Source organism: Pagrus major, chromosome 1 (genome assembly GCF_040436345.1).
Source record: "Pagrus major chromosome 1, Pma_NU_1.0".
NCBI classification, from domain to species: Eukaryota; Metazoa; Chordata; class Actinopteri; order Spariformes; family Sparidae; genus Pagrus; species Pagrus major.
The window spans coordinates 30778940-30792805 of NC_133215.1; the positions used below are offsets into that span (position 1 = coordinate 30778940).

At 44.8% G+C, this 13866-nt stretch overlaps 1 protein-coding gene across 1 annotated transcript in view; it reads right to left on the reverse strand.

Moving 5' to 3' along the window:
- Nucleotides 1-2156: 2156 nt before the first annotated feature.
- Nucleotides 2157-13866, reverse strand: part of maml3 (mastermind-like transcriptional coactivator 3) — a 110417-nt gene continuing 98707 nt past the window's right edge. The window contains exons 4-6 of the mRNA XM_073474275.1: nucleotides 9646-9912; nucleotides 7984-8062; nucleotides 2157-6432 (exon numbers count right to left, since the gene is read on the reverse strand). Of these exons, the coding sequence (XP_073330376.1) occupies nucleotides 5330-6432; nucleotides 7984-8062; nucleotides 9646-9912 (1449 nt within the window). The 3' untranslated portion in view covers nucleotides 2157-5329. The remainder of the gene's footprint in view (nucleotides 6433-7983; nucleotides 8063-9645; nucleotides 9913-13866) is intronic.

A 13866-nucleotide genomic window follows, 5' to 3' on the forward strand; every position in this document is an offset into this window, starting at 1 on the left:
TGGGGGGTAGAGAGTCGAAGAGAAACACGGCAGCCGGGGAGAGTGGAGAGGAAAGATGTAGCTGGAATATAAGCAGGAGAGGTAGAGGAAGGTGGTCGAAGAGGAGTGATGAAGAAAGGGGGCGTGGCTTACAGAGGATGAGGAGGAGTGAGTTTGAAGGAAGCAGATCGAAGGAAAGATGAATTATAACAAAAAGGTCCCGGCCCTGCATGTGGTCTGTCTGTCTGTCTGCTGACACCAACAGGGAGCCCATGATTCATCGTCACTATTACTGCCAGACAGAATTAAGGCTCTGCTCTTTAGCATATGCAAGTCTAATTATGCAAATCAGGTCTGTTAGACAAAACATTACTGCAGCAGTTAGTCAGTCTGGTTTTAGGCGCTACATGGATGTGTGTACATTTGTCTCAGTCAGACTTGCGACCCTGAAACGAAATGAGATTACTGGTTGTCGGCTAAACGGGTGAGTATTGATGTTGTTGTGTGTTCGCAGACAGTGTTGCTGTTTATTGAGCGCAGACAGTGACAGTAACAACTAACCAATTAATAAAATGAATGAAAACTTAAAACTTCTTCCCTGTTTTCCCCACACCACATTTCCTTCCATCACCACATTTTCTTTCAGTTGTCTGTATGTAGGCCGATGTTAATAATATGGGCATGTCCAAGCATGTCCAGAGCAGTGATTGGTTCAGGTTTCGTGGGAATGTTTGTGTAATATCAAAGGACACTGGTGAGGTCATGTGCAGCTAGCTAGCTTAACTGAAAACACACCACAGATTGTATGAACATGGACGTAGTCTCTGTGACGTCACCCATCGGTTTCTGAAGAGCCATTGTGAAGCTCGGCGTGGTCGCTCCTGCTGTCGCCATCTTTGTGATGCCTGACTCTGCTTACCCCCCCAACAATCTAAAAATGGGCATGGAGGTGGAGCATGGTGGAGCCGAGGTAGGATGAATGAAGCCTGGTTGCTGTCAGCTAGCTAGACAGCTAGTGGCTAGCTGTCACTCGAAGGCATCTGCACACAAAGTTATGCATAACTTTTAGCCTTAAGTTACACAAGTGAGTTAACGTGAGGTCTCAAGGATATTGACTTGCTTTTACAGCCAGCCTCAAGTGGCCATTCGAGGAACTGCAGTTTCAGCACTTCCACCATTGTTACGAGCTTGGTGACCCCTCTTAGCGACTTTATTTCGAAAAAGCTACAAGTGACGTAGTTCGGTAGAAATGACATACATTGTCATTCATTCCCATGTATGCTGTTCAGAGTAAGCATTGATGAAGGAGTCGACAACACCAGGAACTCTCCCTGCCCTCGTGTGTCATGCGTGGGGTTATGGGCGTATGAGTGGCGTGTGAGGCAGGCGGACACCGACCACTGCAGGAGTGGGAGTTAAGTTGGTTATAGTGAGTTGCTTTGAAACTCTCTGAAGTGCAGCTCACTAATCTGTTAATAATTAGTTTGAGCTTCTCTCTCACTCTCTCTGTCTCTCTCTCTCTCTCTGGAAAAGGGTGTAGGCTGTTAATATGTAAATATCTGGTCCTGCTCTCCCTCCTTTGGTACATTCTTTTACATCAAATATAAGATCTCCATGTTGTGACTGTGATTATTTGGCTGAAGATGTCTCAATCTACCCTTGATATGGCTTGAAGTCATCAATATGCAAATGGAGGCATGGCGTCATTTGGCAACTTTTGGAGCTGGTGTCTGCTACTTTCATTGGAAAATGTTGGCAACACTGACTCCCAATTTTTTTTCAGCTCCGGAGGTTGCTGTTTGAACTTAACACACAGAGCACCAGCATTTTCAGTTAGCAACTCAATTAAGCTAATTGTGCTGTAGGCTACTGCTGTATTTACCCTGTATAAACTTGTAACAGTAGCTAAATCATTAGCAAGCTAGTCATACTTGGTAGTTAACAGAGCCTACTTCATAATGTTATCTGCATATTCAAGTGCTGGCGTCTTGTCTTCAGAGTGGAAGTATTAATAATTTGGCTTTATTGTGTCATCCTTGACATGTTGTAGATTAAATAATTTAACATGTTCTTAATATCTCAACCAATCTAAAAACTTCAGAATAATTGTATCTAGCTAGCATCTGTTAACCTTCTACTACTCAGTTTTGCGCTGAAGACAAATAAACCCAATGAACAACAAGCTTTCATTTAATATGATCAGCGAGAACATTCTCTCTTTATTGTATCTTTTTGAAAAACAAACAAAAAAAAGTCTTTTGTAATTCTCTTTTGTTAACATTTCAGAATTCTGTACAGGATAAAAAGAAATAAGCACTGCTTAAGAACAGAGTCAAATCTCAAACTAGAAAAAAAACAAATGAAAAAAATTCCAAAAAAGAGAGGAGGTTTACAATACAAATTAGTAGTAAGACATTGTCTGAAGTGCAATGGCATAGCTCAGATGGGTTAAACGTGAAACCAAAAAACTTCAAAATAAAAATACTTCTCTATTTTCCAACAAACAGTAAATTCTTTACAGAGTAGAGACTGTATTATCTGATGTATTTAAACCTGTAAAAACATATTTACAAATAGCCATTATCTTTTATATACTTTTTCTCATAATCACATATATGTCAGCACCAGTAAAAAAAAACAAATAAAATAAAACAAAGAACATCAACAACAACCATTTTTGTTAAAATGTTGTCTACAGACTTGGTCCCGGTACATAATGATATTTGGAGGAAGCTTCCTTTCTCTTCCAGAAGGGATTTCAAACCAAATCATGAACCCTTATTTTGAAGAAGACTAAAAGGTCACAAAGGCTGTGACCTTAACACTGACCCAGAAGAGTTTCTCTACCTTCCCGTCTCCAGTTTGGAGTGGTACACGTCAGGTATTTTCCTACACACCGCCTCCATTTCACTGGTCAAGCACTCTGAGTTTTGATTTGAGCCTGCCTGGAGTGCTGGAGCGATATTAAAGTTTTGGAAGCATGAGCAGTGGAGCCACTGAAGCGGTGACTGCTCCACTGCATTTCCTGCACAAGGAAGGTTCAAACAATCAGAGTGTGTTTTCATTTATTTGACCATCTCCCCCTGATAATACTGGGGGACGCTACAACCCTCAACACCCGTCTGCCGTTGACCTTCAGACTCCACACAGTGAGGCGGAAGGACTTCTACTCCCCAAACATGACAAAATCAAAGTACAGAACCTCATTCGTGGGTGCTACCAAATGCAGCAACGCTTACAGGATGATGGGCGTGGTGGTGGTTAAAGTTTGTTTTTAAAGGGTTGGATTATACAACATCAACAACCATGAGAACAAATGCATTGATGGCAAGGAGTTAAGTTTACAGAGAAGAAGGCTTTTTGGTTTGTTGATTACAGCGTCATCCTCCAACCTTTCACTCTGATGAGCTAAATACAAAGTAATGCACATACAAACACGCTTTCATTCATCTTTTAACCAAGATTACAAAACAGTTAGAGAAGTAAGGTGTTACCAACAACTACTGTATTAAAACCTATTTGACACATATTTATTACTCAACCATTAGGGCAAAAGAGTGGACAGCTTGTTGATGATGATTTAAAGCCATAAGGCCTGGAGGAAAGCCTACAGTATGCTAGTAAGCTCAGAGAAGGGGAGACACTGACTTCAGTGGAAGCACTGATTGTTTTGATGCTAACTGGCGCTAACCGGCGTCACCCTTTAAGCCAGCTGTCTGAAGTTTCTCTACTGTCTATGAAATAAACTCAAGGCTTAGCAGTGGTTCATTTTCCTAGTAAAACGCTGGAAGGGGACAACTCGTATTTCTTCACAGTAGTGTTACAGTATAGCACAGTTACGTTCTAGTTCGGAGCGAGGGCGTTTTATAGCTGCGGTACAAGAAAAGCCACAATGTAAAGCAGGGCCACGGTGATTGACAACTAGCTGTGTCACAATGGGAGGGGAGGCTGTGCTGCGACGGGAGGACAAACAGATTTTCAAAAGACAACACAAACTAAAAGAAGGCTAATTTGAACTTTTTTTTCTTTCCTTTTAATCGACAAAGACACAACCAGCATCATTGTTAGAGATAAAACACAGCAACAAACAAAACCATGTGGGTGGGCTTCCAATGAGCTTTTTTTTTTTTTTTTCCTTAAAAAGAAGTCACTTGTGGTGCTTGAATACATTCAGTGCCCAGCGATCGTTTTGCTTTGTGTCAGCCTGATGTATGTGATGTGGTTTGTGTCACACAGGCAGAAATTTACTGCAATATTAGCTCCGTTAGCTGCCTCTCACACATCCGCTCATCCTCCCGGGCTGATGTTTGTTTGTCTGTCTGTTTGTTGGTTTGTATACGTGTGTGTGTGTGTGTGTGTGTGTGCATTAGCTTTTGAATCCTAGCGCTTGCTTTAGCTGCCTATTCTGTCCCTCTTTCTCTGCTTTTCACTCTCTTTGTCTTTCTCTACATGCATACCCGTCATCCACAGCCATGCACAGGAAATGAAACCCCCCCCTCCCCCCCAAAAACGCCACCCAGGTCGATTACTTAGCAAAAGCACTAGAGGGCAGAGTGCGCTTGTGTGGCACAATAGAAGAACATCATTTGTTCGGTTGTGATGTTCACAATTTAAACAGAGAGAGGAGTGTCGAGAGCGAGGAACGATTCTCTTGAGAGGGGGTGGGAAAGACGGGAAGAGAGAGGGAAGGAGGATGAGGGAGAGAGAGAGATCAAGTGAGAGGAACAAAGTGAGAGAGCGCGAGGGAGACAGATTTGTGTGTGTGTGCATGTGTGTGTGTGTGTGTACGGGGGGCACAAATCTAAGAGAGGAAATGGGAGCGCTGAGAGTGCTTTCTACTCCCTTCAGCTCCTCACATAGTTGAGAGATGTGAAGCACTGAGCTGGGTGGCACAAACACACAAACACAAATAAATTGCTGTCTTGAGAACAAGTCTTCCTTCCCCTTCATCAGTCTGCGGTGTTCAATCAGCCCCTGCTGAAGCTTGGGCTCAAAGCGCTGCTGTGTAAATGGGGCTCACTTTCAAACACTGGAACATGAGAAAAATTCATCCGTGGAGAAAAAAAGGGAAACTAATGAAACACACCTCTTAATCTCTATATTGGTTTTTCATTAATATGCACAAGACATAATGATCGCGCTCTTCATCTCACATACTCACACACATACACTTGCACACACAAAACATAACACAAGAACTCATTTATAATCTTGCTCATGTTTTACAAAACAAAAACATGCCAGTCCACATCATGTCATCCTTTTTGTTTTACTTTCTCAGGTTTTAAATTTTGTCCTGCTTTAACGTTTAGTTCATCCAGTAAAAACTCTTCTCCAGTTTCCCCGGTGGCTATTGGCTCGGGAAAAACTCCTCCATCCAACCATCGCTTGAGTCCAGCTCTGCCCCTGAGCCATCGGCCAATCCGAAAGCTCCTCCCCCTGAGGGCCCGCCCCCATAACCATAGGATGACATGTCCTGATTGGCTGTCCTCTGGTAGCCCGGTGGCTGACCTCCAACCCCAACTCCCCCTGGTCCATAGGGTCCACTTCCTCCTCCCCCTGCCCCTATCCCAGGCCCCCCAGGGCCCGGCCCGAAACCTGCCATCCCAGTCATCCCCTGGCCCATCACCCCCTGGTTCATCCCCTGGTTCATGACCATGGGCCGGGGCTGGTTGGTCCTGGGCTGACCGCCCATGTGAGGGCCCATCATTGGGCCTCCCATACCAGCCGCTGGGTTGCCCACTCTGGGGTCCATTCCCTGGCTCATCCCCTGGCCTGGGCCCTGAAAGTGTTGCTTGGCCATGCGGGGGGGTTGACCCGGCTGCATCCCATAACCCTGGGCAGAGCTGAACCCCACCATTTCTCCTCCCCCTCCTCCTGTAGTCCTTCCGACTCCTCCCCCCATGGCCTGCAGACTCTGTCCTTGCTGCTGCGGCCAGCCACCCGCCGCCATTCCCCCGCCTCCTCCTCCTGCTCCCAGCATGCTTTGCAGTCTCTGTGCTTGGGCTTTGGCGTTGGGAGGGCCTTTGAGGGGTTGCTGGGTCATGGAGTTCATTAACATCCCTTGGCCTCCATACCCTCCAGCTCCACCACCTCCGGGGCCTCCGGGCATACCTCCAACCCCAGGACCTGCACCTGCTTGCCGGGGCGGCCCTCCGGCAGGGTTGTGCTGAGGTGGAAGACCCATGGAGGCTTGGACACTTTGGCTCTGGTGCTGCTGCTGGTGGATCATTTGGCTCATGGAGGGGTTGAGCCCATACAGGGAACCCTGGTTGGACCCCTGGTTGCCATAGGGAAGGCCCATATCAGTTTGGGGTCCCACTGAGCCTCCCTGGCCCTGAACAGAACTCATCTGGACCATCTGCTGCTGGTTCTGCTGCTGCTGTTGTAGGAGACGTGCAGCCCGAATGCTCTGGAGAGCCTGGCTCCTGGATGCCAGATCTTGAGGGGGTCCTAGGAGAGAAGAATCAGAGGAGTTAACATCAGACAACAGAGACAATGAAGTTGGGAAAAAAATAGAATAGCATATGGAGACAGAAAACACAAAGGAGCTGGACTGTCGTAAAGAGCTTTGGAGCCTGTGTACTAGATCTACTTAAATCAACAAATGGCACATAAAGCCAATCTAGTAAGTCAGTTCTGTGGCAAAAATTTATGTTCTGTGACAACCGGTTTACTCTGGAAATGAATGCTTCCCTCCCAATTTGCTTTAAATACCACACTAAAATAAAACTAAACACTCTAAAGCACTAGCACCTGAATTCCCCACTTTTTCCTATTAGAGGCTTGGTAGTGGCAGAGCCGAGGAGGTCTGCTAGCGTGGAAATGGCTCAAAATCCTCTAATACACCCACTTCTGACATCATTCCACTAATCCCTCACCTCACAGATCAGACTGCAACTGTAACAGAGGAGTCAGAACGAAGAGGATCACACACTCCAGACTTGTCAGTAAGTAGGGAGCGAGCAGAGTTGGAGGTAATGTAACTTGAAGAAATAGCCACATCTATGCCACACATCACTTCTTGTATATAAACGAGTAGAGAGTGGATGATTGTGTTCTGATTGCAGTTGCACTGGTTGCTTTCAAATCACTGAAACGCTGCGGGATACCTGAACTAACAGGTATATTTCTAGGCCAGAGTTTCATGATGAAGCCCCCTCTTCCTCGCCACATTATCTCCTAGACTTGCAGACAGACTCTGTGATGGCTATAAATGGCTTTCGTCTTGACTCTCCTCCTCCCTCTCGATGTATTTCTTCATCTCTCCATCATCCTCTCACCCACTCATCTCTCGCTCTCTCTCTTTCTCTTCCCAACCTCTCCTTCTACTGAGCAGACCATCTACCTATTCTTCTTGTTACCAGCCTCCACCCTCTCTCCCCCTCTCCCATTTCCCTCCTCTCATCCATCTCTCTGACTTCACCGGAACTCTGGGGGATCCAGGACAGACAAGTTGCCGTGGTAACAGGCAGAGCAGGAATATTCTATATTTTTTTTACAGAGAAAGAGAGAGTGAGAAAGAGAGAGAGAGAGAGAGGCTGTAGAGCATCTGAGCGCCAACTGATGTATCTGACAGAGACAGACAGAGAGGATGAGGTTTGGTTTCAGGGTGATGTTCAGTCAGCGCTGCTGTTTGCATACATGTTTTTATATGTTTGTGTGTCTATCTGTCTCTGAATATGGCAGACAGTGAACTGTAAAATCTGTTAAATGTCTAAATGTCTTGGCACTCTACCATGTATACCATACTTGTTGCAGACCAAGCATGCATGTGGGATTGTGAGTCTTATTTGTGTAACCATCTGGATGATCTGCAAAGAACTAGAAGCTGAATTACCAAAAAATCTAATTTACTAATGTGGTCATCAATAAAATGCTGAAGAATCTAGGTCAGGTCTTGCCTCGTCTATTAGAAAATCTATGCTGCCATTCTTATGTTTCTGCTCATATTACGTGTATTTTTGCACGTATGAAATGAAGACATGCGTTCGTTTGTCTCACCTTGGTACTGATTGACTTGGGGGTATGGATTCCTCTGGCCCTGACCCATCTGTCTGGGGAGATGCTGCTGCTGTTGGAGCTGCACACACACACGCACACACATAAATTGTTAAGAATGTAGGTTGTCAATGTGTTTCATATGTCTTCATATCTTTTTAAATGTATTGATATTATAATTATGGGATACAGACGAGAAAAAGGATCTGATTTGTATTAACAGAATTAAATTCTGTTATAAAATCAACAATGAAGTCTTCACTCCAAAGCTAGTCACGGCACCTTCATAGGGGAAAACATCTTTGCCCAATTTGTTATCATTAAATACTTGCATTGGACCCAAGTGTATAAAGCCTTCTTTTCTCTTTATGACATTCTTTGAGCATTCTTGCACATTTCACATGGTGTTGTGAGTGTGGTAAACTCTGTCAAAGTCACCACTTTCCTGACATTCTGAGTACCTCTATTCTCACTTCGATAGCTGTTGAAATATATCATTTTTTTTACTTTACAAATGCCACAGTACAAGTGAGACAAATGTTTTGGTGCAGCAGGAGTGAAACAGCTGTTTGGTACAGAAAAGACAGATGTTTGGTAAAGAAGACATGTTTGGTACAGTCGATGTGAGGCAGAATTTAGTTGCAATGGAGATATATTTTTAGTATAGTAGCGGGAAGACAGGTGTTTGGTATAGCAGAGCAGACATCAGGCAGGTGTTTAGTAAAGTGGAGACAAATGTTTGAGACAGTTGATGTGAAAAAGATGTTTGGTGCAGACGAGACAGATGTTTGGTACATAAGACACGTTTGGTACATTCGATGTGAGACAGATGTTTGGTACAGAAGAAACAGATGTTTGGTACAGAAGAAACAGATGTTTGGTACAGAAGTGACATATTTGGCACAGTTGATGTGAGACAGACATTTGGTAAAGCAGTGAGACAGATGTGTTCTTTCAGGATTGCATTGGTGCACATTGTCTGCATGATGCTCTCCAACATAATTAACACCATAACTGATCCGTGTTTAAACAGAAAACCAAAGGCAGCCCTGATACTCTGAAAAGATTAAGTGGAAAAACTTTAGTCCTTGCAGCATGAAAAGCAGCTTCTGAATGTGCGCTTGAAAGCAGCAGAGGTGTTGCTCATTTAAATGGAGGAATGATATCCAGTTAACAACATACACTAAACCCCAACAGGATGTGCTCCCTTTCAGACACCTATATTTGTGTGTCTGTGTATGTTTTTGCAGATCCAATTAAAACGAACATAGTGGGTGGTGACTTCAGAGTTCAGAACTCTTTAACACTTGATTCCCTCACAGAGAGAGAAATAAAAAGAAAACACCACATTATCACAGCAGGCGGCATGTGGCAAAAACACACACATACACAGGCGCACACACACAATGCAGAGATGAAAAGGAAGTAGTGAAGAGGGGGCTGGTTGAGGGTAATTATACATGCAACCAGACAGCAGTAAGGAAGAGGAGAGGATGAGCCGCTCTTGTTAGAGCTGCAGACACAGACAATTACACAGTAATGTATGAACAAACAATGCACACACAGAAACACACACAAATTATAATTTAATGCATGATAGATGAATCATACAGCCGTTTTCACCACATCATCACACAATGTTATGCTATGAACACACTGACTCACCTGTTCGGCCAGTAGTTGCTGCTGCTGCTGTTGTCTCTGCTCTCTGAAGAGCTGCTGCTTCTGCTGCTCCATCATGTGCATTTGCACCCTCTTCTCCTGCTCCAACGCCATCATCTGTTTCATCATGGCTGCCTGCTGCTGGTTGCCCACATAGCCTGGAGGTGGACCTGACCCCTGGTTGGGCCCCACCCCTGAGGCCACGCCACCAGCAGGGTGAGGAGGCGGGATGGCGCCCGGTGGTCGTGACATTCCCACCACACCTTGCTCCTGTAAAGATAGAGAGGAAGGGGGCACCTGGTCAGATGGACTGTTGAGCAGCAAGTCAATCATATATCGATAAGCAAGTTTGACATTTCCAGAAATATTCCTATTTGCTTTCTTGTCACAGAGAGGATTGATACTGCTCTTTCATCTGTCTGTTAGCAGCAGGCTAGTTTAGCTTTGCATAAAGGAAACAGGGCAAAGCAGTTAGCCTGGTACTGTCCAAAGGAAACAAAATCCACCTACCAGCACCTCTAGAGCTTGCAAATTATATCTTATTATATCTACTACTTCCTGAAGTCTCTACTGGCTGCCTGGCAACTGGTCCCAGTTGAGAAACAGTCCAACAAAAAATGCTAAACTTTTATTTTTACACTTTGATTTTTGTATGGATTGAACAAAAGAGATAACACATTTGTTTAAATGTGCTAGGCAAATTCAATTATCTTCAGACAGAGCCAGGCTTGCCATTTCCCTGTTTCCAATCATTGTGCTGAGCTAATCTAACCAAACATTAGTAGCCTGCGATTTACCATTCAGATATGAAAGTGACATTGATTTTCTCATTTAAGTCTTGGCCGCAGAGCTAATAAGTCTATTTCCCCACAATGTTGGACTATTACTTTTTCTTGTTTTTATTGCTTAAAAGGTGCAACATGTAAGAATTTTAGTTGAGCTAACCAGCTAATGGCAGCTACAGTTAGCACTTACTATAGTGATATGCTGCTCTGTTTGTTTTAAGTATGAATTTGACAGGTGGTCATTTCTTACGTATAGCACCTTTAAAGGGTAAATCTGGACAAAAACGGGCTAAATTAGCTTTTCTGCTCCACATTTAACAAAGTAATTTGAAACCATAGAAACCTCGGCTTCAGGGTTACTACTCTTATCACAAATAGATCAGGGACAGAAAGAATGTGTACTCAGTACATCCCCCAGCGTTATTGGCATCTACAGTGACACCTTTGATCAGTCTGTTTTAGACATAATACTATAGTCAGCCACTGTGTTGTATAATAGCCCACAGAGACACAGTCCTGGTGTGTGTGAACGAGAGTGAAAAACAAGATAAAGACAGGACTGCTTCAAGATTCAGCTCGTCAGGCCACCCCGAGTCCTCCCAACGGGGGCAATGGTTGGTCCTCGCTGCATACATTATCTCCTCATTAGCATATAAAGAGCACTTCCTCCTCCACTCAGCCGTATGCTAATCTCTAATAGGATGAAATGGCCTGCTCTGGCCAATGGGAGGGGAGCGTTTATAAATCTATTAAAGGTTAGACAGCTGAATGAGAGTGGACATCGTTTAGGCCGGCTGACAGTAAGAGAGTGGAAAGGCCTGAGAGGAGAGGAAAGAACGATTCAGGCCAGTAAAGAGTGTGTTCGCACACATAAAAATTCAACAACACACAGCCACCCACAGCCACACGGAGGAACAGACAGTGTACAACAAATCACATTTAACTGCAGGGCAAGAATGAAACAGCAAAAGCAGGATTACAGTAGTGCATCGTAACATTGGCAAGAGCCTGTAACACATCGCTATACTCAATATGTTTTGAAAGAGCCAAAGCCTCATAATCCGCACTGAGGCTCTGCTCTTCTTAGAAAGGAGTTTGGTGGAGATAAATCTCATATATTAGAGCACAAAAAAACCCTGTGGAGCAAACAGAATCGGCTGCTTAAGACTGGCTCACCAGACAGCCAGACCAGACTGATCGATGTTCAGAGCTACGTGTCTCATCTCCGCCTGGCATGTTCCTACCGGATGGCAGGCAGCAGGGCAGTCAGACGATGGAAGAAAGGAGCAGAGGCGTAGTGTCAGACAATGACCAACGGGTGGCAGTGGTGATCTTTAAGCACGCATGTGTGTATGTATGTGTGTTTGAGTCTCACTGGCCTCCTCTCAGCAGATGGCTCAATCATGACGGTTCTGATCTACGATCTCTCCCTCTCCCCCACTCACTCTACCTCTTTTCTTCCCTTCTCTCTAAACATCCCGCCATCAAACTCCTTTCTCCACTCGTTCTCTGCTTCTCTCTCTCTCTCTGTAGACAGGGGGCCCTGAGTCATGTCCACACAATCGCCAGAAAGGAACGGAAGAGAGATGGATTTCAAAGGAAGGAGGAGAGAAAAAGTCTCTGAAAATTCAAGACTTTGGCCGAGCTTGTGTGTATGTAGCAGTTAGCTGAAGAACTGACAGAATGAGTTTATATACACCGTGTGTAGTCAAATAAAGACAATCAGAAGACACATGAGGGAAAGGATTAAAAAAAGAGCTAATGAATTAGCAGTAGTATCAGTAGTATTTCAGTGTTATTAGTACTTCACTGAAGCGTTGCTAATATACAACGAATTGAATGTCACGCCAATAAAGCTTATTGAATAGAGAGCAGGTATCCTCTTTAGAATGAAAAAGGAAATGGAATAAATTGACGGGAAGAGAAAAGAACATGTGTGAGGGAAGAAGAAAGGTAGAAAAGGAGAGCAGAACAGGAGGAAGAGATGGGAGGTGAGGAGCAAAAAGAGGAGGAGTAAAAGGTGGGATAAAGGGGAAGAGAGGGGAAGAGAGGAGAGCAGGTACCCTGGCAACAGTTGCTGCGGCGAGGAGCAGATGGTGCTCGGAGGAGCGGTTATGGCCGCCATGCCTGGTCACCCTCCACAACACTAGGCAGACCCCAGTCACACATACAGTACACACACTCACAGTTACTCTACAGGCTTTCTTCAACCTCTTCCTTCTCTATTCATCAGTCCATCTTCCATTCTCTCTGTCCTCTCTGTCCTAACTCATGCATATTGTTGAATAATGTAACAAAGAGCATCCACAGTCTGTCTGTCTATTTTCTGTTTTAGCCACGTCGATCCAACTCTCTGTGTCTGAGCCTCTGTTTCTCTGTCTGCTCCCCAGACGCTGTATGGCACCTTGGACCGGCTCGAGTCAGTCCTTAAACTCTGCAAGCGGCTAATGAGACTCTATGGTTAGGCTGAGAAAAGCTGGAGTTTGAAACTGCAACAGCTCCTGTAAGATGCAGATAGACCGGAAAAAAGGAACGGAGGTCGAAATGAAAGTAGAGGTGAATGTATCACAGGTCGTTCTAAGGGATGTGTGTGTTTGTTTGTGTGTGTGTGCGTGTGTGTGCATGTGTGTGTGGTGGAGGTTGTCAGCTTTATTGGGTTAGGAAGCATGGAGAGCCCAGGTGATTGCATTACATGTGAAGAGAGCGGAAATGTGTGTGTGCATGTGTGCAAGTGAGAGAGTGGGGGAGAGATTGTCCGTTTCATTCCTATGTCTATGGAGCGGAAATACTGGACGTGTCTATTATCTATGTGTGTGTGTGTGTGTGTGTGTGTGTGTGTGACACACAGACACACACACGCATGCACGCACACATCCATGATTTCCTCACCCAAATCTTCCCCCTAAAATCTTAAAACTAAATAATGTACATTATGGGGTCCAGCATTTCGGTCCCCACAAAGCTGTCGGACCAAACATTGTGAGTTGGCTCTCATTTATCAAAACAGCACTCACAGTACAGTACATTCAACCACATTCAATACCCAGGGAGAAACACATACAGAGAGACTACAGTCCTACATGATGCCTTACAGTTCATGCACAAAGGCATTAAGTGAAACACAACTGCACACCATGCGTAAACACACTCAGACGCACATACACATACATACACACGGAGGAGTGGCGCCTGGCAGCAGAGAGCTGGGTGTCTGTGTGCTCTCCAGAGTGGCTCACATCTGTCACCCACTTGTGTGAGAGAAGGAAGGGAGGGAGTGTGAAGAAGAGGAGAGCAGGAGCAGTGGAAGAGAGGGAACAGAGAGTGAGGGCTGGATGGATTAGGGAGATGCCTCATTAGACTCACACGCAGACTACGGCTGCAATCAGACTGAGAAAGGGAACAGGAAGTACATCTGAGCTGCACAGCTGGAGCAACGGTG